This window comes from Mytilus trossulus, chromosome 1 (genome assembly GCF_036588685.1).
Source record: "Mytilus trossulus isolate FHL-02 chromosome 1, PNRI_Mtr1.1.1.hap1, whole genome shotgun sequence".
NCBI classification, from domain to species: Eukaryota; Metazoa; Mollusca; class Bivalvia; order Mytilida; family Mytilidae; genus Mytilus; species Mytilus trossulus.
This window is the reverse complement of record NC_086373.1, coordinates 101,037,069-101,062,276: the sequence shown is the minus strand read 5'-3', so window position 1 is coordinate 101,062,276 and position 25,208 is coordinate 101,037,069. Positions and strand designations below refer to the sequence as shown.

At 33.9% G+C, this 25,208-nt stretch overlaps 1 protein-coding gene across 1 annotated transcript in view; it reads right to left on the bottom strand.

Moving 5' to 3' along the window:
- Positions 1 to 1,009: 1,009 nt before the first annotated feature.
- Positions 1,010 to 25,208, bottom strand: part of LOC134705345 (uncharacterized) — a 45,326-nt gene continuing 21,127 nt past the window's right edge. The window contains exons 3-11 of the mRNA XM_063564093.1: positions 23,294 to 23,477; positions 19,335 to 21,114; positions 14,214 to 15,762; positions 13,372 to 13,537; positions 12,456 to 12,684; positions 11,530 to 11,640; positions 9,333 to 9,476; positions 4,609 to 9,061; positions 1,010 to 4,210 (exon numbers count right to left, since the gene is read on the bottom strand). Coding sequence (XP_063420163.1) covers positions 1,010 to 4,210; positions 4,609 to 9,061; positions 9,333 to 9,476; positions 11,530 to 11,640; positions 12,456 to 12,684; positions 13,372 to 13,537; positions 14,214 to 15,762; positions 19,335 to 21,114; positions 23,294 to 23,477 — 11,817 coding nt within the window. The remainder of the gene's footprint in view (positions 4,211 to 4,608; positions 9,062 to 9,332; positions 9,477 to 11,529; positions 11,641 to 12,455; positions 12,685 to 13,371; positions 13,538 to 14,213; positions 15,763 to 19,334; positions 21,115 to 23,293; positions 23,478 to 25,208) is intronic.

The following is a 25,208-nucleotide window of genomic DNA, read 5'->3' as shown; positions in this document are numbered from 1 at the left end:
TCACATTAATTTGTTGAATCAATTTTTGACAAATGAAATATAACAAACAAAACTTACGAAACAAACTTAGAAAAAGATATTTACAAATATTCAATAATGTAAAAACGAAACATATCTTTTGAGATCACCTACTATGATAGGATGTATTAACTATTTTAAAAAAAACATGCAGGTACAAGACCAAAGTCATTAAAAATATACAATATAGTATAAATAGCATATTAAATGTTGTAAGTCAAACTCTAAATTTCAAAGATAATGTTGATAAACCAACAAATTGTGAAATGGTACAACTTTGTATATAAAAGATGTCAGACCACTAATTCAAAATCACTATCTATGCAACTAAATTTTGCAATTTTCACAGCTTTCATAACATTTTACCTTAACTTTAACTTCATAGAAACCAAGTATCTCCAGAGAATTGTAGATGTTTCACTTTTCTACATGCCACATTTCAACCAATATTAAAAGTCTTCTAAGATACTACTGACTTTCGGAAGTCAAGTACTACTAAAGATATTAACTCTCGGTTTTCTGGAAGTCTTAAATCAGTATACTATGGAGCGCATTACTCCTCAATATTCAATACAAACTAATAGACAATTACATTCTGACTCAAAATGGTCTAAATATATTTCTCTTTCACAAAAAGTTCAATTTCTGCAAATGTGTTGTTTAGTTAAAGTAAATAGTGGCATCAAACACACTATTTTATGTCAGAGTATGGCTACTTTAAGTGAATTGGTTGTCAGAACCCTAAAAGTGCTTTGTATTCCTTATTCAACAATACAATTTTCATTTATAGTCCTTCTTCAACAATTTAATGTTTAATGTCTAAACAAAAATCACTAATAAAATTCCTAAAATAACAACGATGCCAACATAGTGGTTCTAATGTCAAACATAAACATGCAAATCTCTATTAACTTATTTTACATGTATGTGCATACAGTTATGGGGATGATGTCTTCTTTAAAAACGATTAAAAATCTTTTTCTCAATAGTTTTATGTAATTGTATTTATTGCTTCCTCATGTACATCTTCTGGTTCGTCGTCGGGGCGGTTGACTACGAGTTCAAAATTTGGTGTTATATTTTTGAATTCTGTACAAATGTTTAACCTTTGTTTACACTGCTTACACACTGCTGTTATACGTATTTCTCTTTGATGGTCGTCTACATGTACTCGGTATTTCTCCTGTGAAATCCCGATTATTCTAATAGGACTGTGGATGTAATTATTGTTCTGGGAAAATATATGTGCTGGAGTATAAGATGCAACGAACTGAGTAATAGCGCCTCCCGCTATTGGTTCAATCATTTTGTTGTTTCTTATTATACGATATTGCGGTAGAAGCTCGCTTACTTCCACAAAACGGTGTTTCTCATGCTCGACTGAAATATTAAACCAACCATCTTTCTTAACTTGTACACTTGTTGACATTGAAATCGTAGCATTTGATTGGGGTTTTGTGTTAATTGTTATATTGGTAAAGTTGCTGATTAATTTATCGTTGACTATGAATGACATATCGGATTGTTTATCAACGGTGTCTGGAATTGTAAATTTCAAAACGATATTATTCTGCCCAAACCAATCACAATAGAATGGTTTCAAACTGAATTGTGTTGCTGATTTTGTAATTAAGTTGATTCTGTATAGTGCTGGATCATTATATTCTACTTTGCTGTTAAGTGGACTCTTTATATATAATCTTACAGAGGTTTGTTCGAACATCAAAAATTGTAAGTCTGATTCGAAAATAGTCATTAAGTCAACAGGAGGGTGGGATTTACATACATTTCTGAACACTTTCGAATCAACCGACTGTTTTTCACTAATTGATACTGAAAATTCAAGTGATGAAATCCCTTTCATTTTGAAAACTGCTGTTGTACCATCTACCTTAATAGAATGGAACATCGATAGGGTGATCCCCTTTTGTTTACCATACAGATGATTTTGCCATAAAACAGCCTCTTCAAATTCCAGACTGTCAGAGTATTTGTTTTTAACTGTTATTAATTTCTTGTTTATTCTCATCTCATTGGCAAATCTCGAGATAATAGCGTTTTCTAATTTGTCGATCACTAGCGATAGTAAGGCTTCTCTGATATGCACTTCCAAATTTGTATCAATAGGAGAGTTGTAGACCAATATTTCTATTTGTGTTTCTTTACCAATCAGGACAGGGTTCTTCAACCTATCTGATTTCTTTTTTGATATAATTCTTGTTTCACCTGTATATTTTAACTTGAATGATACAATACTTTTTAGCATGTCAATAACTAGTTCTTGGATCAGTTTTAGGTGGGAACAAGGTGGAATTGGTATTGGTGATTGATCTAGAAAATGATAGTACGTGTGACCGTTAAATGTTTGTTTTCTTGGTTGCATTAGACCATAATTAAGGAAGAGATTGAAAAATGCAGATTTCATTCGAGAGGATACAATGCAAATGGTTCTATGCATATGTTCTCTAGCCTCCTTAGAATCATCGGAAGATTTGATATAAGCGTTGAAAGATTCAAAATCGATTTCAATATCTGATGGCACAAAACCTAAAACCTTGAAGATACTTTGAACGTCTCTATTTACTTCATCTACAATCATTGGGGTATTTATTTTCGGCTTAAAGTTTGTGAGCACATTATTGAAATCTGGGGACAGTTTATCTCTTAAAACTGACTTATCGATCGTTTCACCAGTTATTAAAGTATCAGCGTTTACGTTAACTTTGGTTGGTAACTGTGAAAGCACTTCCTGAAATAATGACTCATCGACAATTCTAAATACACGATTGTTTAGCGATACTAATTCACTTGGTGGCTGCTTTCTTGGGACTAATGTTGAGGATTCGAAACTGTTATGCTTCCAATAAATATTTTCCTTGTCTTTTTCTTCAACTTCACACGTATACAGTGGGACTAATGATTTATCAGTAAAGACGTCTATGTTTAATAACCTTTCCCGCCACCACCAACATCTTGAATGTTCTTTCGACTCTAATTTGACGACTTTATTCACCATGGAACTATTATTTGAACTTATTTGATTTCCTGAATCATGAAATTCTTTAACCCATAATCCATTGGGAATGCTGTTGTCATTGATCAAAGAGATAAGATATTCACCAAAACTGCCATGGAATACTTCATCAATCATATATTGAACTGCAAGAAATATATTTTGCACACATTTTGCCATCATAGCAGTGGTAACCACGTATGGGTGTTCCAACTCTCGTCTGTATCTTTGAAAACCATAAGCAGCAATGCGTTTATCGTCAAAACTTACATGAACATCTATACCAAGCGTCTCTCTTAACATACTAGAACCTTCTTCTACTTTTAGTTTGATAGCATTGAATTGGTCCGACTTCCATTCAGCAAATGCTTGTTGATCCTCTATGTCTTCTAGTTTCTGTCGGATTTGTCCGCGTTCTATGGTTAGAGCTTTCTGTGAATTTAGATAGGTACACACACTGATAGTTATAGTGTCCTCTTGTAAGAATAACCCTGCGCCTTGAACTGATGGACTATTTCTAAGTAAAATCTTTTTCGCTTTCCATACCAGCCTCATAATTGCCTCACATTCATGTGCGACAACGTTGACCTCTCTGCTTACTCCCTGGCATAGCTTTTCATTTACCATTGTGCCATCTTTTAATCCAAAAGATTTGAGATCTATCTCGAGTGTTAACTTTTCTTCATATTTTTTAAACATGCCACGGTTGTCTACGTTTGTGTTCAAGTTGGCAACTCTATACACGGAATTATAAATGGCATCAGCTAAATTGTGGTAACGTAGTAAAGCTATCAGAAGTGGAAAGTTTTCCCTATTGTATTTCAGAGTACCTCGTTCGTATGTGAATTCCCATGTGAGAATATCAGATAAGGAAGTTGTTTTGGCTTTTCTGGTTATTTCTGGTCTTTGCAAATTATCGACATACACAACGACAACTTCACGAATGTGAGACAACGATTGAAGAGAAAAATCAACTGTTGCTTGATCAAACATGTTTAACAATTCTCTGCGTAAAGTTTTGCAGTGTAGTAAAACATCATGTAGACCTCCAAGCAAGTTCCCGCTAGATTCACCGGACAACAGGTTCAGAAGTATGTCATAATTTCCGGTACGCCTGCGTGACTCAAGGGAATTCCAATCTATGCGTAATGAAACATCTCTTTCAAAAACATCCAAAACCTGAAAAATAGAAAATTGAAAATATTATATTTTTTATACGTTTCAGTATACGATTGAAATGCTGGAATAAAATAAATGTGAAGTTATTCCTTTTCTAAGACTTAATTCAAATGTATTTGAGAAAACAATTGGTTAAATTCTTTATCTTTAATTTTGTGTATATTCTTTTCATTACTACTTCTTCTATTCTTAAAGTTTATATAGAGTTATCTTTCTTTTGTTAACAATTATATTACCTCCCTAGAAGATTCTAAATTTTTGAATTAAGATAATTGAAAATCAAAAGGAAAAAAAAGATAGATTTTAAAATTGAAAGACGGTCAGGAATTTCAAATGCAGCAAATCCATCGATATATTGACAGATTGTTTTATTCATTTCTAACATAAATGAAGCATACCAGCGTAGAAACTGTTGGTAGGATATCTGTCATCACACGATTTCTATTAATTACTTCCTCAGACCGCTGTGTAATAGAGTTGTCAACCATAAGTGCAGTCCCAGTTTTTGTCTGTGTGAACACAACAGTTTCTATAAAGTTCCCAGAAGAATCAATGTGTACTTTGGGGAGGCTACCTGGTCCTACTGGTTCACATGCCACCTTTACATTTTGGACCGCTTTCAGCTTCTCGTATCCGTTTCGTGTTAAGATTTGTAACTGTCGTCCGTAAATATGACTTGATGCAACATATGCTTTCATTGTAACATTGTGTAAATGACTGCTAAGTGTGTTTTTTCTAAAGCTGTCAACATCAACAGTATAATTCTTGCCGCATATGGTTTGAGGGATCAACAAATTATCATCGATATTGCTACAGATAATCTCTGCTACATCGTCTGGGAAGTTTGCAATAACCCACAAGTCAGCAATAGACAGATGGTTGTTTATCGGATCTGTGCTTATCGATTTTTCCCACGTCTCATCCCCTGGCTTTTCTATGCCAGTTACCCATTTAACTCGGAGAGGAAGAGTTTCTGCCATTTCATGGAATATGGAATACATGGTTTGGTTGTTTTCTAGATTACGGTGCAAATATAAAGCGGTCTGCATATTCCCAAAAGCAAAAGCTATTTCGTTCAATGATGACTGATCACTCTTATTTCTCGTATTGATCTCCTCCATATGTTGTTTTAGAAATTGCGTGTTACCACAAACCGCAGCTGACAGTACCAAATCACTAATATCGTTATCCATTTGAGAAAGACGTACAAGAGTATCCGTGTATTCTGGTCTTCCCATAAATCTTTTTATTCTGTGATGTACAGTCTCCCCTGACGACGACGGAAGCTGCAACAGAGCTTCCTGTAAACTGGCGTTGTCGTCTTTATATCCCATAGAGATAAGGATAGACTTCCATAAAGAACTCTCTCGTGTTATGTTGCCCACCATAAATGTAAGAAGGAGTTCTTTTCTAGGTTTCCTGTTAAATGATTTCGAATGTCTCCTATATGAATCAAGTCTAAATCGTTTATCTATAACGAAAAATGTTGCGCTTGTGTGATGTGTGTTTATTGGTCTTGTATTTCGTTCTTTAATTTGGTACTTTTCAGAATTAAGGTAAATTTTAGACCATCCTATACACATGTCAAGATTGCACTCTAAGCATGTGAAGTCTCTGTTCTCGGAATTTGTATGATTACTATGCCCTTGCGATTGTAGTGACATTCCAGTAGATAAGTACGCCATAATATGATGTTGTCCAAGTGCAACAGCATAGAGTAAAGGTGTCACACCTTGGTGATTCTTCTTCATTCTACATGAACCTTTAGTTATGTCATCTACTAACTGCACAATACTAAGTTGGTCCGTTCTCACGGCAAGATGTAGAATGTTTTCGCCGGTTGATAGACTTTGCCATTTAGTTCCTCCTATTTTTATTAATACTTTCACACATTCAAAATTAGAATTTATTATGGCATATGCAAGTGCGGTGTTACCTTTTAGCTCATGAGTTGACACTTTTGTCTGTAAGTTTTCATCCTCTTGAAAAATTCCGCATAGATATCCTAATGATTTTATACAACTTTTCTGTGCTGCTAAATGTATTAGAATAACAATGTCAGGAAAATTTGATTCCAAGTTTGCCTTTATCAGATATTGAGAACTATGTATAGCCGACGCAGCTAAAGTATCATTGCCGCACTCTAAAGCAGACTTTATGGTCAATTGCGTTCGCCCTCGGATCGATTGGACAAGTTCACTTTTATCCGATTTTTCTAAAGTTTCGTTAAATATCATATGGTCTCTAAACCATCCATAACACTCTAATCTGTCGACTACAGAGTTAGAAATGCTTCTTTTGTTTTCTGTCAATAAATTCGCTATTCTAGTCCTTCCACAGAAAACAGCATAATCAGCTGCTGAATATCCTTTTCCATCAATTTGATTTACAACCTCAGGTCTGGTCTGGATTATCTTTTCGACTAAAGAATACATTCCATGGATTGCAGCAAAATGCAGAGAACTCATCTTATTATTGCCTGTATTTACCACTAAGCTGGTTTTATTGTGTTCTAGTAATTGTAGGCAAAATTCCTCTCTTCCACGCATTAAAGATATCTTGTAGGCTTCTTCTATCTCTTGTCTTGTCACAGTCTGCCCCAATTCCTTGTGAACGTAAATACATAGATGTTGAAAAACGTCCTTATTTCCGTTTTGTATTGCTAATTTTAACAGGTCTCTGCCCTTTACACTGTTCTTAATCGTTCTATCTTCCCTAAAACACTTCAGTAGGAAATCAATCGTATCCGTCGAATTTCCTTTTACTGCATATTCCAACACACCCCAAGATGGAACGTGTGATTTCCCCAATAAATCTTTAATAGGTGATTCATCTAAATGACTGATAAGAGGAATTCTATTTCTGATCAAATATTTAACTGTTTCCACTTGTCCAGTTAAACTTGCTAGACAAATAAATGCGGTAAAGCACGACTTTTGTTCGTCTGTCATTTTTGATACTTCCAAACTACTAAGAATACTCTTCATAAATTGTATTTGTCCACTTTCTGCGGCCTTTGCCATCACCGTTTGCCAAACAGAACTTAGGACTCCCGAGCCAATGAGTGTATGGTGTCCTACAACTTCAAGATAAGACCATAACTTTTTTTCTTTGGCAATGCCAACTACGTCTGAATGCAATGTCAAGGAAGATTCTAGTTTTAGAACTCTTTCAATCTGTTTTATAACTTCTGGTAAAAGTACTATCTTGTCGTATTCATTTTCAGACTGGATTGATAGTGGTACTATATCTATTATTGTTAAATCAAGCAAATATGGATCTTTCAGCTTATTTTCACTTTCATTTGTTAATGAATCAATTAACAATTCATACACCCATGACTCTCCAGATATCAAAAGCACAGTCAGCAATTCCTTTGGAATGTTTGTCACCCCTGCTGCAGAAATTTGATCTTTTATCATGTTCGCCAACGTTAGCTGGTTTTGTCCCTCTGTTGCCTCAACTGGAAAAACAACACAGGAATAAGAATTGTAAATGTGTCTATACTGGCCACGACGATGAAAATTGAATAAGCCTAGAAAGGTTTCAATAGCTTCGGCGTCAAAAAACAGTTTCAACATGTGTTCCATGTTAGCTAATAGACCTGTAAATTTCTGCTCAGAGTTAAGACAACTAGTTTCAAATGGCATGATTGTTTTTGGTACTTTTAAAGAATTTGAATTACTTCTTTCGATCGTTTCTTTTAGTTGATAGGTAAATGCTCCAGTTTCATCTTCTGAAAAGTATGGTGTTTCTAGTCTTGACGCATATCTCCGACATACGAAGGACAATAACTGAGTCAGAAAATAGACTAATTTGCTTTGATTTTGATTTGTCGACATGAACTTCCATATCAATGCCTTTACAATTGACGATTCCTGATTTATTTCGTTTGGCCTTACTATATCAAAGTTTTCGTGCTTAATAGCGTAAATAATGGGTAAACGGCCCCATCTATCCTCTTGTTTGAAAGCTGTACTTTCCTGTGCATTTATATGGGAAATTAACGTTTGGTCCCCTAAAGCATATGCTACATGAATTATACCAGCACCGTTGACCTCTGCTGCTTTTGAAAGTTTTATCAATACCATTGTTCTCTTGTAGTCATTCGATCTTTCTATTTTAAGAGGCGATAATGTGTTCTTGCGTCGCTTTTGTTTCTGTGAATTTCGTTTTTCTTTTGTTGGGTTCTTAACTTCGAATATATTACCACGCTTTTGTCCTAATCTGTAGGCCATTTTTACAGATCTGTTTACTTTCGTCTGATAAACACGCTTACTAAATGAAATATTCATATTCCCAGATGAGAAATTCGAAATTATATTTTCTGATAACTTTTCTACACTAGCTTTAAACGTCCTCTTAGTTTCAAAATCCGGTACTGTTCTACTGCATTTTGTTATACAACCTTTAATCAGTAAAAATTGTGCACATTTCCAATGGCGATTGCTTAATGCATACCATAGCGGTGATGCTTGAAATGTGTCCATGGAATTTAGCAAATCTACTTCACCGACCCATAAAGTCGTTATTTGTGATGTCAAAAATTGAAGTGATAACAGATTTCCATTTTTGGCACCATGGTGTAGAGCTGTCTTCTGTTCAATGTCTCGATACTGTAGGACGTCATCATATGATTCGATACCAATAGACACGAGGGTTTTGGTAAATAGGTGATGGCATACATCTTTCTCATTTCTAGCAATTACGTACATAATCAAACCACTAAGACCATTTTGCTTGATAGATTTGATGTGTTTTTCAATGAAGGCCAAATGTTTAAGAATCACGCTGGTTGGGGAGTGTGTGCATACAAGATACAGAAACTCGTGTTTCGCAAGCATTAATCCCCTGAAATATAAAAACTTTATATTAGTTTGGATTTAATTGCAAATGTACAAAATACTCAGATATCATTAGTTTCATAATCGTTATATCATATTGTAAATTATTACCAATCAATAGACTCTAACTTCTCGAAAGACTTGCATTGAGTAGTTATATATGCTTCACATGATAACATAAATATTATTGTTTAGCTTGTTGAGAATAATTTTTTGGTCGAAACCATCTTATCATAGTATGGTATGTTCTTTACATAATATTTGCATTTCATACTAACCTTTCTTCATTAATTGCGTTGATGATTAGATGTGGAGCTTTCTCCATAAAATACTCTAGGATTTCCCAGAGACGATATACAGCACAAGCACAAGCTAAACGAGCTTCATCCTTTAATAGTTTTCCATCCTGTCCATTTTCTAACCTAAAATAGTACGTTTGATAATTATGTAAATAATTTTATATAAATATATGTATATATTACTTCTTAGTAAGTGCATCAACTAGTTTGCGTTTTTGGTAAAATTGAGAATGTAAATGGGAAAGTAGTGAAAAAGACAACAAACCGACCAAAGATTAACAAAAACATACAACTGCCGAAGGTCACCAAAAGGTCTTCAACACCGCGAGAAAATCCCGCACCTGGAGGCTGACTTGTTCAGTAAAGTTGACGTCATACTAAACTCAACTAGAATGTGTCCATAGTACACGGATGCCGCACTTGCAATATCATTTTCAATGTTCATTGAACCGTGAAATTGGTAAAAAAAATCTAATTTGGCATTAAAATAAGAAAGATCATATGTTAAGGAACATGTGTACTAAGTTTCAAGTTGATTGGATTTCAATTTCATCAAAAACTACCTTGACCAAAACCTTTAACCTGAAAATTGCACTTTCATTTTCTAAGTTCAGTGGACCATGAAATAGGGGTCCAAATTTTAATTTGGCATTTAAATTAGAAAGATCATATCATAAGGAACATGTGCAGTTAGTTTCAAGTTGATTGGACGGCAGCTTCAGCAAAAACTACCTTTACCAAAAACTTACCTGATGCGGGACAGACGAACGAACGCACGGACGGAAGAACGAACGAACGGACGGACGAACGGACGCACAGACGGACGAACGGACGCACAGACTAGAAAACATAATGCCCCTCTACTACCGTAGGTGGGGCCTAATAACATATAAATTAACTAAAATTCAAAACAATACAAGACTAACAAAGGCATGTGGTCTAAGAACTTAAAAAAATTAAAATAGACATTTACCTATTATGGTCCAATATCCAAAATCTAAATACCATAGAACCCCAAGCATTTAATTTTTGATGAAAGCAAATGAAGTTCAATTTAGGACCCTTCAGAACTCAATGTGGACCAATTTGATAAAAGGGCCAAGTATCAATAATCAAAATACGTGGTTAGATTCAGCATATCAAAGAACCCATATGTATTCAATTTTTGTTGAAATCAAACAAAATTTGATTATGGACCTATTGGACCTTAATGTATACCAATTGGAAAACGGGACCAAAAATATTAAGAATCTTAATCTTAGATTCGGCATATCAAAGAATCCCAATAGTTCATTTTTTATGAACTCAAACAAAAGTTTAATTTTGAACTCTTTCGGCCCCTTATTCTCAACTGTTGGAACCAAAACCCCAAAATCAATCCCAACCTTCCTTAAGTGGTTATAAACCTTGCGTTAAATTTTCATTAAATTTTATTTCTATTTAGTTATACTAAAGTTATTATCCGGAAACCATCCGTCTTCGGACGACGACAACGTAATAGCAATATACGACCATTTTTTTTTTTTTTTAATTCTTTCGGTAAAAAATGTGTATTTGTTTGATTTATAGTTAACCATTGAGAATTTGGTATTCATTATAACATTATCAGTAACAATTTTACTGCACAATATGTGCATTTCGACATCTTATGTCTCTTTAGTGATGCTCGTGCAGAAATATTTGCCCGAAACTTAAACAAACATTGAAGAGATGATTAATCCAAAAGGGACTAAAAGTTAAAGCCAAACAAGATCCAGGAATTAAAACTATACATGAGAGAAAAACATTCCTTAATTTAAAATGATTTCGATCTATAGACAGAATAATATCGGTATTTTATGCTAGTGCTGGTATCGAAGTCTTGTCTACTGGGCTTGTGACGTTCTAAGTATTCATCATTTGAAACTTTAATATCATTGCACTTTCCATTATATCTTATCAAATATATCTCAATTATAGATCTTTTGATTCGCTTTTTTTAGGATTTGTTTTCTCTCGATCGAAGATCATGACTTTTGAACAGTGGTATACTACTGTTGCTTTTATTTTATTACCATAAAGACGAATCGGTATTAAAGTTGCCATAAGACAATATTGCTATATGTCGAACTAAGTTATTTTTTGTTATGTAATTTTGTAAATCTAAACATCCATTTCTCATCGACATGACACTTACCTCGACCATACATCTTGTACAATTTTCAGTCTGGATTTGCCAGGACGATTGTCTGCATAACAAGGATTTGATTTTGAAAAATGCCAGAAACTTTTGTACTGGTAGTTAGAACTGAAAAAATAAAGATGAGTGTAATCACTGTATAAATGCAACATTCATATAACTATTGATTCTGGTTATATACAATGACAATCAGCATTTACAAAATAAGAATTACAAAATAGATAGTGTCAGACGTAGTAAATGTCTACATTTATGTTTGACAAACTGGTACTTGAACCTCCTAAGTAAACAACATACATGTGTACAATTTGTTTCTAACTATGTTATGCTCAGTTCCATGTGTAGATTTAAGAAAACATATCATAGAAAAGTGACATTTACTGTGAAAGTACTTTCATTCGTGGGGTACTTATTTTCGTGGTTTTCGTGGATGACTTTATCCACGAATTTAAGTGTCCAACGAAATAAAACAACCATTGTCCAAATCAAGACATGTAAAGATTCCTATGTAGGTTTGACCACTGATATGATCTAGAGAATATATTAAAAAACGCTAAATCTATAATAGCATTATTTGAAAATTCATGGTACGTTCATAGCATTTGTTTATGTTATAGTTTTCTTTAGGTGCCTAATTCACACCTTTGATGGTCTTTAATCTGTTGATCACTTTAGCTTGGGTTAATTGGTGTTGATACTATGATTTACACGGGTCAATATTTTCTTTGCAATTTTCTTCAATCCAGACTATTTGTAACCTTTGTTTTTAAAGGCTTTTATTTTTCATTTTCTTTTTTTTTTAGAAAACTAAAATCTATGAATTTCAAAACCCACGAACATGAAAATATTGCTCAAACCACGAAAATTGATACCCACGAAATAAAGTACTTTCACAGTATTAAAATAAAATGATGTCAGCATACCTGTTCCAAATGTCTTGTGCCCTTTTTATCCTGGACTTTCCTTCAAACGACTCATCAATATAATCAGGATGACCTTTCAGGCAATGCGAGAACCGTCTAATTATATGAAAATGACTGGATTCATTGTTATCCCATTCCATACAATGCATATCTTCAACATATTCCCAGTACCGTCCACACCATTTCTCATCCCAATAACTTGCATCTACCATTTTTAGGATTTGTTGAGCTAGTAAATACATAAAATGTACATAGTATAATATTTATAATTAAAGAATTTTTATAAGCAACTTCACATACTCAACGCCCCTACATTGTCATTAGCAAAAAATAGCTTTAGATTCATAACAAAAGTCCTACAAAATGCAACTAATAAAATTTCTTGTGAATATGCACATCCACATAATGTTCCCATTTGTAAACTACAACTTTTTAACTTCTTACTTGTGCTATTGTAGCCTCTATATTTACCCCGAAATTTCCATATTCTAACCCCAATATTAACCATTGCAACCCTTGTGTTTACTTCAGAGTCCGTCTATTGTGACCCCTAAATTTACGCAAAACTCAAGACACCTCTCACGAGTTATATTGTAGCTGATTGCTATATAGACATCGGAATTTCAATAGTATTCTAACTATAACAAGCTCAAATTTTGTTCATTCCATACCTTTGTTTAACTCAGACTTGTTTATTTCCATCCCTTTGTTTAACTTAAGACTCGTTCTATTTCAACCTCTATATCTAAATACGAATTCTTTTAGTACCATTAATATTCACTTTAGACGTGTTTTCTTAAGAACTGTTTTTTAACCCCATCGATGCCCTGTTGTTACTCCTACATATAACTCTGAATTGCCCTATTATAATCACTAAATTTACTAGGCATAGCTCTATATCAACCGCTATATTTACCATGGTATGCATCTATGATACAACATTTATCAAGAGTCTCCGTTTTAACTAGTCCATTGTTATCCATGAGAATTTTGTAGTTCTGCCAATATCCTGCAGTTACTGCTATATCTATAGGTGACACTCCGTCTTCGTTCTCTACGTTTGTATCTATCGTAACCGTCGCCTGCAATTAAAAAAACTTTCGAATATGAATATGAATCAGTCAATTAGACAGCAACCCAACGACAGAAATAAAAACAAAAACATTATATAGATCAACCAACAGTTTTCAACAATAGGTAAGTTTTTGTATAATATTATTGCCAAGTTCTAAATCGTCCGTATTAAAAATAATAATAAGGTAATCATATGCTATCAGCAGCATATTATTAATAATTATATAAACAGAACTACTAGTAGTAAAATAACTGTAGATTCCTTATTAATCGTCGGATGCCAATTTTCGTAGTTATGACGAATTCAAATGTTCAACGAATTACAAATTTTCTACACGCTTTGTATACAGACATTGACAAAATCACGAAATCAATATCCACGAAAATGAAAGTTTTTCTCAATCCACGAAATTTGATACCAACGAAAATATAATACATTATAGCCCTGATTTTCATGAATTCTAGAAAATTACTCGAAATTGCGTTTTGGTGGTTTCGTCTGAAAACGTTAAACCTTTTGAATCGGGGTAAACACGTTGGTTATTTTGTTCAGATTCAGTCGACATTCTGTCATTACTTCTAGAACGGAATTTTCATTTAACTTTGATATGTCTTAAACTTTCACAAGATGACTTTAAGGCCCAACTTTCCCACAACTTGTGAGGAATTTAAATGTAATATTACCTTTGTCACCATTTTTAGAACTGAACTGTCTTGCAAACCTGCAGATATATGCAAAACTGATGTTCCAGGTCGAAGCGATTTCTTCTTGTACAATTTATAACAATACCTAAGGAAACAGTCCTCTTTACTTCTTACAAAGGGAGAAATATCGATATCTTTGCTCAAAAGATAAATGTGTGGTAAAACTCCTGGAACTTGCTTCCAAATCTTTACAGCATTGAAATGTCTTAATTTTTCTCCCGTAATCAATTCCAGAACTGTTAAAACTAGTTTTACCATATTGTCTTCAATTTTCTCAGCATCTTTTCTACTTTCAGCTGGTAAACTATCCAAATCAATTCCTACGTCTGCTCCATCGTCTGATCTGAAGAACTTGGCTCCATATTTCAAAACTGCATTTAGGACAGTTTCAGGGGTATCCTTACTTGCTGCAGCTAAAATAATATTTTGCAAATAAGAAATATTCACAAGTTTCTTGGACGAACTATTGTATATTTTCTTGTGAAAATGTCTCTGGAAGGAACAGCGTTTATCAGAGAGCTCACATTTCCATATGATATCAGTCGACTTCTGAATTAATAATTCTGCCACGTCAAAGCAATTCATTTCAATACAGTCTCTCAAACATTCACATACTATATGAACATCCCCAGTATAGTTCATGTCTAGGTTTGGATCGTGATTAATTAGAAGGATTCCAATCTTGCTGAAAATATCAATTTGTGTTCTGGGCTTTCTTTTTAGAGCAGGATGGTTTTTGTTCAGTAATTTCCCTAGCAAGGATTGTTTTCGTACAAGTGGAATTTTCAATGATTTACATAGGTCTTGTAAATATTTGTTCGTTTTTTCATGTTTTTCTGTCGATCCGTGTTCTTTGTGTTTGTAGTAGCGTGACAAAAGATATGTCATGACATCAATTGAAATGTCACGTGAACTAATAGCAATACTGAGAATATCAATTTCAGTCAATTGTTTCGCGTCGCTTTTCTTCCATTTTTTTAATGCTGTTTTCACAATATCGACTGATCCAGAAGTAGCAGCCATTGCCATAGTTTTGTCACTGATTGTTTGACCTTTCTCAATTAGAATCTTTGCAATATCTGTATTCTTGTTGGTTATTGACAGACCAACCACCACCTCATCCAAAGACGTATCATTTGTTCCGTTCAGTGTGCATCCAATAGAAATCAGGTACGTCAGTAATTGAAACGGCGTACTGTCTTGCTTTGAATATGACGCTTGTGATACAACTCGATGTACGGCTCCCGACTTCTCAATGTCTGGTATAAGTTCAAGAACATTTTTGACCAATCTCAATGATTTAAAGTCTAATGCTAAAAAAAGGCAATTACGTCCAAAGTTATCATGATAGGTTGAAACTGTTTGATCTAACTTGCGTAACTTCCGCATGACTGAATAATTGCCACACTTAACTGCTAAAAAGAATGGCGGAACAGTTGTCTTCTCTTTGGTATCTCGTTGCAGATACCCGAATGCCTTTAGTTTGATCTTCTTTCCTCTCCCATCTGAGGGAACAACGCATCTGTGTCTACAAAAGGAAATCATTTTAGGCTTGTAAATAAATGTCTTCATTGCTTTATTTGCTCCTGTCTAATTACAATTTAAATGAATTGTATTTTACTCTTGGTTTATAATTTAACTTTTAAATAGTTTTATTTAAATTATAGGTTCTTAACACTGACTCTAAAGACCCTTTGTCTATCACCTGTCTCTTCAACAATCGTACTTTTTTTTTGGTAAATATTGTCATTGAAGAGGTATTATTATATAACTGACAATTTCAGCCAAGTTCACGCATCTGTAGAAATTATCCTGCTGATCTTTTTTAAGTTTCTTTTTAAATATACTGTAGTTATGAAGAAAATGGCAAAAACTGTTAAACAAAGTTATCAACAAATTGTAAAAAAAATATTGAAGGACAATAACTCCAATATAGTAATCTAAATATTAAGACCATAAAGCTTATTTGCAGATCTCGTCTTGTTGTTCGTTTCTTCAATAAGGGGCCGACCAATGACTTTGGTCTTCATAACTTATTTGTAGATATTGTCTTGTCTATCTGTATATTATAGTTTTAAAGACAACAAGCAAAAACGCAAATAATTGTGAAAAATCGGCACTACAGGGCAATAACTTCAATATGATGTCGACAAATAATTCCCATCATTTGACTTATATGTTTATCTTGTCTTGCTGGTCATTTTTTTTCAAAGTTTCTTTCTTTCTATACATGTTATATCTATCATATTTTTTTAGATAATGGGCAAATATTTTCGTTTTAGGGCAATAACTTCCATAAAAAACGTCGTCTGACAGTCTTAATGTCATAATCATAAGCTAAATATCATCATGATAAACATTTTTGCCTTGTCAGATTTTCTCTGTCTTTAATGGTTTTCAAGATAATAGTAAATCATTTCATTCATTTTACCCCTGAGTTTGATAGCCATGTTTTCTAACAAGCTTTCAACTATCTTGTGTATTCTATTATGTTACAAAAAATGAAATTTTTTTGGTCGTACATTGGTATCACATTGACGTCATTGTCGTTGTCTGAAGACATTTGGTTTTCTCACTCTAACTAAAATTTAGTAAAAGTAAATAAAAATTTGTGAAATTTAAACACAAGGTTTATGACCTTAAAAGGAAGGTTGGGATTGATTTTGGGTGTTTTGGTCCCAACAGTTTAGGAATTAGGGACCAAAAAGGGTCTAAATAAGCATTTTTCTTGGTTTTAGCACAATAACTTTAGTATAAGTAAACAGAAATCTATGAAATTTTAACATAAGGTCTATGCCCACAATAGGAAGGTTGGGATTGATTTTGGGAGTTTTAAGTCCAAAGAGTTTAGGAATTGGGGACCAAAAACAGGTCAAATATTTAATCATAATCGAAATTCAGAGCTGTATCAAGCTTAAATGTTGTGTCCAAACTTGCCCCAACTGTTCAGGGTTCGACCTCTGCGTTCATATAAAGCTGTGCCCTGTGGAACATCTGGCTGGAATAAGGGAAAGGGGAGGTAAAAACAAATGGGGGGGGGGGGAATTTTCTCATTTCAGATTCAGAAATTAAAAAGAAAATTAATTCCAGTATATTTTTGTTTTTGAAAGGATTAATATTCAACAGCTTGGTGAATTGCTAAAAAGAAAAAAAAATATTTAAAGTTCATTAGACCACATTCACTCTGTGTCATAAACCTAAGCTGTGTCAACTATTTAATCACAATCCAAATTCAGAGCTGTATCCAGCTTGAATGTTGTGTCCATACTAGCCCCAACCATTCAGGGTTCAACCTCTGCGGTCGTATAAAGCTGCACCCTGTGGAGCATCTGTTCCATTCCTTTGTTTATTTCTTAATTTGTTTGAATTAACATTGTTACTGTAAATCTTAATTACTACATTGTCATACCACAACAAATATTGCATTGGTACATGTACATGTATCACTTATATTTGTATCCATATAACAAAACAAAAAATGAAATGAAAAGGAATAATTTTGTAATACCTTTTGTCAGAATACTATAATTTTTTTAGATATTTAGACATATTAAGACTAATTAGGTAGATGTTGATAATATCTGCTTGACATGCTTGAAATTCTATCAGATTACTTTTGGAGCAGTTATGAGTCTTTGAAGCATGCTCAAAAAGGTTCTTTTGGTGAAATCATTTTCATATTGGTCAAAAATTTTCTTTGCTTCGACCAGCTTTGGAGGAGATAATATAATCACAGAATTGATATTAATCAGCATAGAGGTTTACTTCCTAGCTCATTTAGCCTCAAGAATCATGTCAGGTATTACCATTACTTAAAACCAATAAATGTATTCCAATCTGAGGACCAATTCGACATTTTAACAAACAAAAATTACTAATGATACTGACGATCCACCACAAAGTAATATAAATAGAACCATACCAATAGTAAGCAAATACATATAAAAAAAGATGTGGTATGATTGCCAATGAGACAATTCTCCACAAGAGACCAAATGACACAGAAGTTAACAACTATAGGTCACTGTAATACATAAACAATAAGCAAAGCCAATACCGCATAATCACCTATAAAAGGCACCAAAATGACAATATAAAACAATTCAAACGAGAAAACTAATGGCCTTATTTATGTTAAAAAAATAAAAAAACAAAAAACTAATATGTAACATATAAATAAACGACAATCACCGAGTTACAGGCTCCTTATATCATGTTCTCAAATCTAGATATCATCTCCCATTTAGAAAAAAAAACGCGTGAAAAAATGAATCTATTATGTGTTGCTCTCCTAGATACAAAATGTATCAAAAATCAAAGATGTAGAACATATTCTATCATAATCATTCGGTAACTAATGTTATTACTGTCTCCTCCATGCCTGTCTTGAACATAAAAAAAATATTAAATAAATAACACTTATAATGCTCATGTTGGTTGTCACCGTGCAACACAGTTAATAATATAAAAAAAGAAGATGTGGTATGATTGCCAATGAGACAACTATCCACAAAAGACCACAATGACACAAACATTAACAATTATAGGTCACAGTACGGTCTTCAACAATGAGCAAAGCCCATACCGCATATAGTCAGCTTTAAAAGGCCCCGATAAGACAATGTAAAACAATTCAAGCCAGAAAACTAACTGCCTCATTTATGTAAAAAAATGAACGAAAAACAAATAAGTAACACATAAACAAACGACAACCACTGAATTACAGGCTCCTGACTTGGGACAGGCACATACATAAATAATGTGGCGGGGTTTAACATGTTAGCGGGATCACAACCCTCTCCCTAACCTGGGACAGTGGTATAAGTCGTATAACAGTACAACATAAGAACGAACTATAAAAATCAGTTGAAAAAAGCTTAACTCATCAGATAGACAAAAAATAACACACAAAAAATAACACCATATAGGAAAAACATAGAACTCCTTTTGTCATAAGACACTGTCAAACATCCAAACATACTATCCACACTCATCTGTGTCCACACTTGTAATGTTATAAAAAGTTATAATTACATTGTAAACCGATTGGGTTTTTTTATTTTTTATTTTAGATTACCTACATTAATATAGAATACTTACAATGCTAGAGATTTGATAAGCCGTTTGCATCCACTACACAATTGATAACTAAGCTTAGGTGATTTTCTCTGCTTTTTCTTGACATGGTTTTGTTCTTTTTCTCTTGATGTCCATAATGTAGATACAGTGCTTCTTTGAAGAGTGAACTGACTATTGACATCAATGTCGTTATGCGATGACCCTTGTTTCAAGGAAACTCTTTTTGCACGTTTTGGCTTGTTTTTAAAACGAATGTTAAACGTACTTTCATCCATATCATGTAAGTGTGCCCTGAAGTCTGTAAAGATGACTTCTCCAATCCACGAATGATCGGGAATTTGGTGTTTGGTTCGAACACTTTCATCAGCAACCATTGGTTTTGGTTTGGTAGACATTTTTTCAACGACAAGATCAAATGTGCTCTCTTTCAGATGAATGCTAAAATGCAGCAAGCCATATCCATCTTCATCTTGTACTGTCAGATCTACAACTTGTTCACAATTTCTCAACAGGTAACATACAATATCATTCTTACAGTAGTATGCAGCCACCAGTAACGGTGTTCTACCATTTACGTCTTTAATGTTAACTTTTACATGTTTGTTCTCCATCAGACATTTCACAATATTTGCATTTCCTGCTCCGCATGCGTAATGAAGTGGAGTCGATCCTCTCCAATCAACCGTATTCGGATTAGCACCGCCTTTCAAAAGAACTTGAACGCATCGAAGTTTGTTAGACTGTGCTGCTTCGTGTAAAGGAGATCTACCAGAAAAATCACAAGTGTTAAAACTAGCACCAAGTGATTTTAAAAGAATAAGCGTCTCAGAAGCACCATAAAGAGCTGCATCATACACGTACGTATTCAACACGTCTGGTATTGATTTAATAGTTGGAAGTAACATACTGGCCATATTTTCAAAATGTTTCAATGGTTCTTCGTCTATATATTTATGTTTGAACTTCCTGAAAGTTGTCTGAACTGTTCTCATCACCATGCATACAGTTGTTTCTTCTAAAACAATATCTTGACGGAAAACGTTGATCTCGTGGCAGCCTTTGATATGGCCATGCCGGATACAGAGTTGCAGCCCTTTGTTAACATCAGAGTCGTCCATTTCAGGATACATTAGTATCTGGATTTGATCAATGGTCCCAAACTTACAGGCAATATGGAAAGGTAAAAATTCGGTAAGATCCCTCTGAGATTTGTCAAATCCTTTTGACACCAAAATTTTGGTCACATCTAAAAGTTTGAATTCAGCAGACAGGTGAAGTAATGTATTTCCTATCTGCACTTCTGACGAAACGGATATTGATTGCGCAAGCTGAAGGACGTGTGAGAAATTCTTGTTTCTCATGGACATGTAACATAGACAGAATTGTACACGATTGTCCACACAATCCGTCTCTAACTTCGATACAATGAATTCAATGTCTTTTGCATTCTGTTTGTACAGTAAGTCTAAGCAGCTGTTCCCTGTGAAATCTTCTGTATCAACATCTGCATTCAGTTGAATGAGGTATGTTATAGTTTGCGCCTTACGTCTGTAAAGCGCCCGATGAAGTGGCGTACGTTTCCAGTTGTCAAACTGGTAAATCATTTCACTTCCCATGCCAGCCACTATTATCTCACAAATATCTAAATTTCCGTTTACTGCTGCATAGTGAAGGGGTGTTGCCCCCCTCGGGTCAGTTAAGCATTTGGCTGTTGTCCCGTCTTGTAATTGATGAATAGCTGTCCTAAGTTCTTCTTTAAGTCCGATTGCAGCAAATATATGAAGAGGTGTACCGCGACATTCTATAAGAAACAGGAGGTTTATTTGATTACAAATGTCCAATGTTTGAAACATATTTCAAAATGAGAACATACCGATATTATTTGAAGTCGAGTCCTTAACATTAAAAAACATTATATATCAACTGAAATAGCGATTACAATTATGATTTAGGGGAGCAGCTCCAATAATGAGCCGATTGACAATTTCCGGCAAATTGACTTATACTTATAATAATTGTACCCGGACAATTTGACTCTGTGTTTTTGTTAGATGTATTTCTATTTGTATCCATCTAAGTAGTTCGGCCTTTTTCAGTTAATTTGTATAGTTCGTTCTTATGTTGTACTATTACACTACTGTCCCAGGTTAGGAGGAGGTTAAGATCCCGCTAACATGTTTAACCCAGCCACATTCTGTATGTGTGCGCCAGTCCCAAGTCAGGAGCCTGTAATTTACATCGTAGTGGTTGTCATTTGTTGATGTTCTACATATTCAAATGCTTTTCGTTCTTATGTTATGCCTCGTTTATGGGCATTATCTTTTCTGGTCTGTACGTGCGTCCGTTCGTCCGTCCGTCCGTCGGTCCGTCCATTCGTTCGTCCCGCTTCATGTTAAAGTTTTTGGTCGAGGTAGTTTTTGATGAAGTTGAAGTCCAAACTTGAAACTTAGTAAACATGTTTCCTATGATATGATCTTTCTAATTTTAATGCTAAATTAGAGTTTTTATCCCATTTTCACGGTCCATTAAACATAGAAAATGATAGTGCGGATGGGGCATCCGTGTACTGGGGACACATTCTTATTGTACATGCATAAATTAGGCGGTTAGTTTTCTCGTTTGAATTGTTTTACATGTCATTTCAGGTCCTTTCATAGCTGACTATGCGGTATGAGCTTTGCTCATTGTCGAAGACCGTACGGTGACCTATAATTGTTAATTTCCTTTGTCATTTGGTCTTTTGTGGAGAGTTTTCTTATTCGCAATCATACTGCATCTTCTTTTTTTATATTGTATGAAGATTTTGAATTGTTTATCATTTGCGATGTTCGAAGTTTCAATCTCACTATTATCATTTTCAAGATATTGAGTAGGAACACTCATTATTGCATAGCAATATAAGATTTCCCACAGAAAGTAACAAAAAATTAGCGTGCAATAAATTCGAACATTGCAGTAGTGCAATAAATCTTTAAAATTCATGACATCATCAACGACAAAATCTTAGTTTGAATCAATTTTTACTTTCAAATATTATATTGCTATACAATAAAAGGGTTATTGCATGAATATTGGGGAATATTGTCCCTCGTAGAACACATATTGCACTCGCAAGCTCGTGCAATATAAAATTCTACTCGGGACAATATTCATGCAATAACCCTATAATATAAGTTTCTGTCAAGTAAGTTATTTAAATGAACAATTTGTTTCTATTTTTATTTTTTACTATCCACTACTTCTTCAGTTCCCATAAAAACACAAACCATGGGTAAAAATCATTATTCAAGGACAATTACTCATATATGGAATTGACTGGTGATTTCAGCTAATCATTTGCAGATCTCTCTTTGAGTATTACGGTTATAAGTGTTTCTCTTTTATAAATTGAAGTTTTCACAACACAACGCATTCAATAGCTATCTATAATATTGGTCTTTGAACTGATCTGTAGATCGTGTATACTTCTTCATTTTTTTATATTTAGTTTTTTGTTTGTTTGTTTGTTTGTTTGTTTTTGTTTTGTTTTGTTTTGTTTTGTTTTGTTTTGTTTTTGTTTTTGTTTTTTGTTTTTGCTTTTGTTTTTTGTTTCTTTTTTGGGGGAGGTGTTACAGTTTCTGTCTATCTATTAAAGTTTCGAGAGAAAAAAGCGGGAATGCTGGTAAAAATCGTTATATGAAAGCAATACCTATAATACGAAATCGTTTGATTGTTTAGGGTTGACTTATTTGAATGCTTTTTCTTGTTCATTTTTTTGCTTTTCAGTTTCTCTCTGCCTCCTGTAGATAATAGCAAAAACTGTTAGAGTAAAGTTAGCATTTCAGGGCAATGAGATGTTTATGTTTTATAATAAATAGAAATCCAATAATACAATATGTTTTATCAATGTCTTCAGATGTTCAACTTACATGTTAATAACTGTGGTTCTAAAACTCTGCTAGACGAAAATCATTATTTAATAATTATAATAGTTTACTAACCTACAAGTTTACCGCTCCATGACATCATATCAGTTGGTATGTGTGCAAAACCATCGATTGCGCTAGCACTCAATTCCTCTCGTAGAACTTCTGGTGGCCAGTGGCTAACTTTACTTCTCTCAAACAAAAATATCACACATGCACACGAAATAGAGAATCTCTTTCCGTCATAGTTGTACCACACCTTGTATGAAAATGAAATATAGACACATATGACTTGAGGATAAATGATCATCTCGGGTCGGTTAAACAAATAGATTGAACATGATATACAATCACATGTGGTATAATAACCGATGAGGCAACTATCCAATAGGTTCCAAATTACCTTGGATTTGAGCAATTATAGGTCACCGTACGGCCTCCAACATTGAGAAAATCCCATACCGAAAATTCAAATATTTTTTTTAAAAAACGATGGTCGTATTTATGACAAAACAATAAACTAAAAGTTATATAACAAACAGCAATCTTTGATATCTTCTTAACTGCAACTCCTGATTGTGGACAGACATATAAAGAGATTAGCGGGGCTAAAAAAAGTTTGTGAGCGCTCCATCCTTCCATAAACTTGAAAAAAGAAGTAACAGCACAATATAATAAACACCATATGGAGTTCGCTAGACTTATCAAATCGGCACGAAACAGAAAAAAAACTTTAGACAAAAGACAAAAGTACCGATCCATGAGCACAAGCTTATTGAAAACCAAAAAACTATGTTCGCCAAATCTGAAGTATCAATAAGTACACTTCTGACGGATCTTCGGTGTAAGCATGTGAATGGGATTGAATAACAAAAATATGTTATCTGTGCCCTTGAAATAGACTGACAAATTTGTTAATGAAAAAAATCGGTTGATTTTTTAAAGGAAAAGAGAGGTTTGGCATAACATTTTATATTGTAAAATCTCGGAGGGACGGGCTCACATTGAGTGCGAATGGTCGTACATTTGATCCCCGAACGGATAAACTCAAAAGACACTAAAATTGATGTTGTGGGTCTTAGCAAAGGACGCAGTACTAAGTATAATAAAAGAACAGAATTCCAAAGTCTCCCGCCATGCACATATTCGATCTTATCAAAGGCAAAAGGGCAAGGAATAAAACTCGTTGAAAATATTTTATCATCCCTTGTTTTCGACAGTGTCAAAGACATTGCTGATTTAAACCCATGATATAAGTTTCGTACAATTTTGGCAATAATTAAACTTGAGAATGGAAACGGGGAATGTGTCAAAGAGACAACAACCCGACCATGGGAAAAAACAACAGCAGAAGGTCACCAACAGGTCTTCAATGTCGGAGGCGTCCTTCAGTTGGCCCCTAAACAAATATATACTAGTTCATTGTATACATAAGAACGCTGTCAATGGAATTTTCCTTATAATGATCAATATTTCAAAGGAGCATAACTCTTTTAAAAATAATTAATCGGCACTGATTTTTGAACCTATAATTTAAATTTCATTAAAAACAATCTGGCAAGAATTTTACACATTAGAGAGCTCATTAGGCAAGTTTCCATATACTAAATATTTCCTAGTGGTTTAACTCTTTTCTAATTATTGAACGTCAATGATGTTCGACCTTTTCAAAGTTTCTAAAAGTTTCATAAAATTCTGACATGAATTGTACAAATGAGACTGCTGTCAAAGATTTTCCCCCATATAACTAATGTTTCCAAGGGGCAGTTCTCTTTTAAAGATAAATGATCGGCACTGTTAATGATTGTTAAAATGTCAATGCTAATATGAACCTATGATATTAGTTTAATAAAAAAAAATTGTAAAAATGAGAGCGCTAACAATGCAATTTTCGATATAATTAATATTTCCAACTAAAATAGCTATGTTACAAGATAATGATTAGCGCTTATTCTGGAACTTGTCCAAGACATCGCTAATATAAACCTAC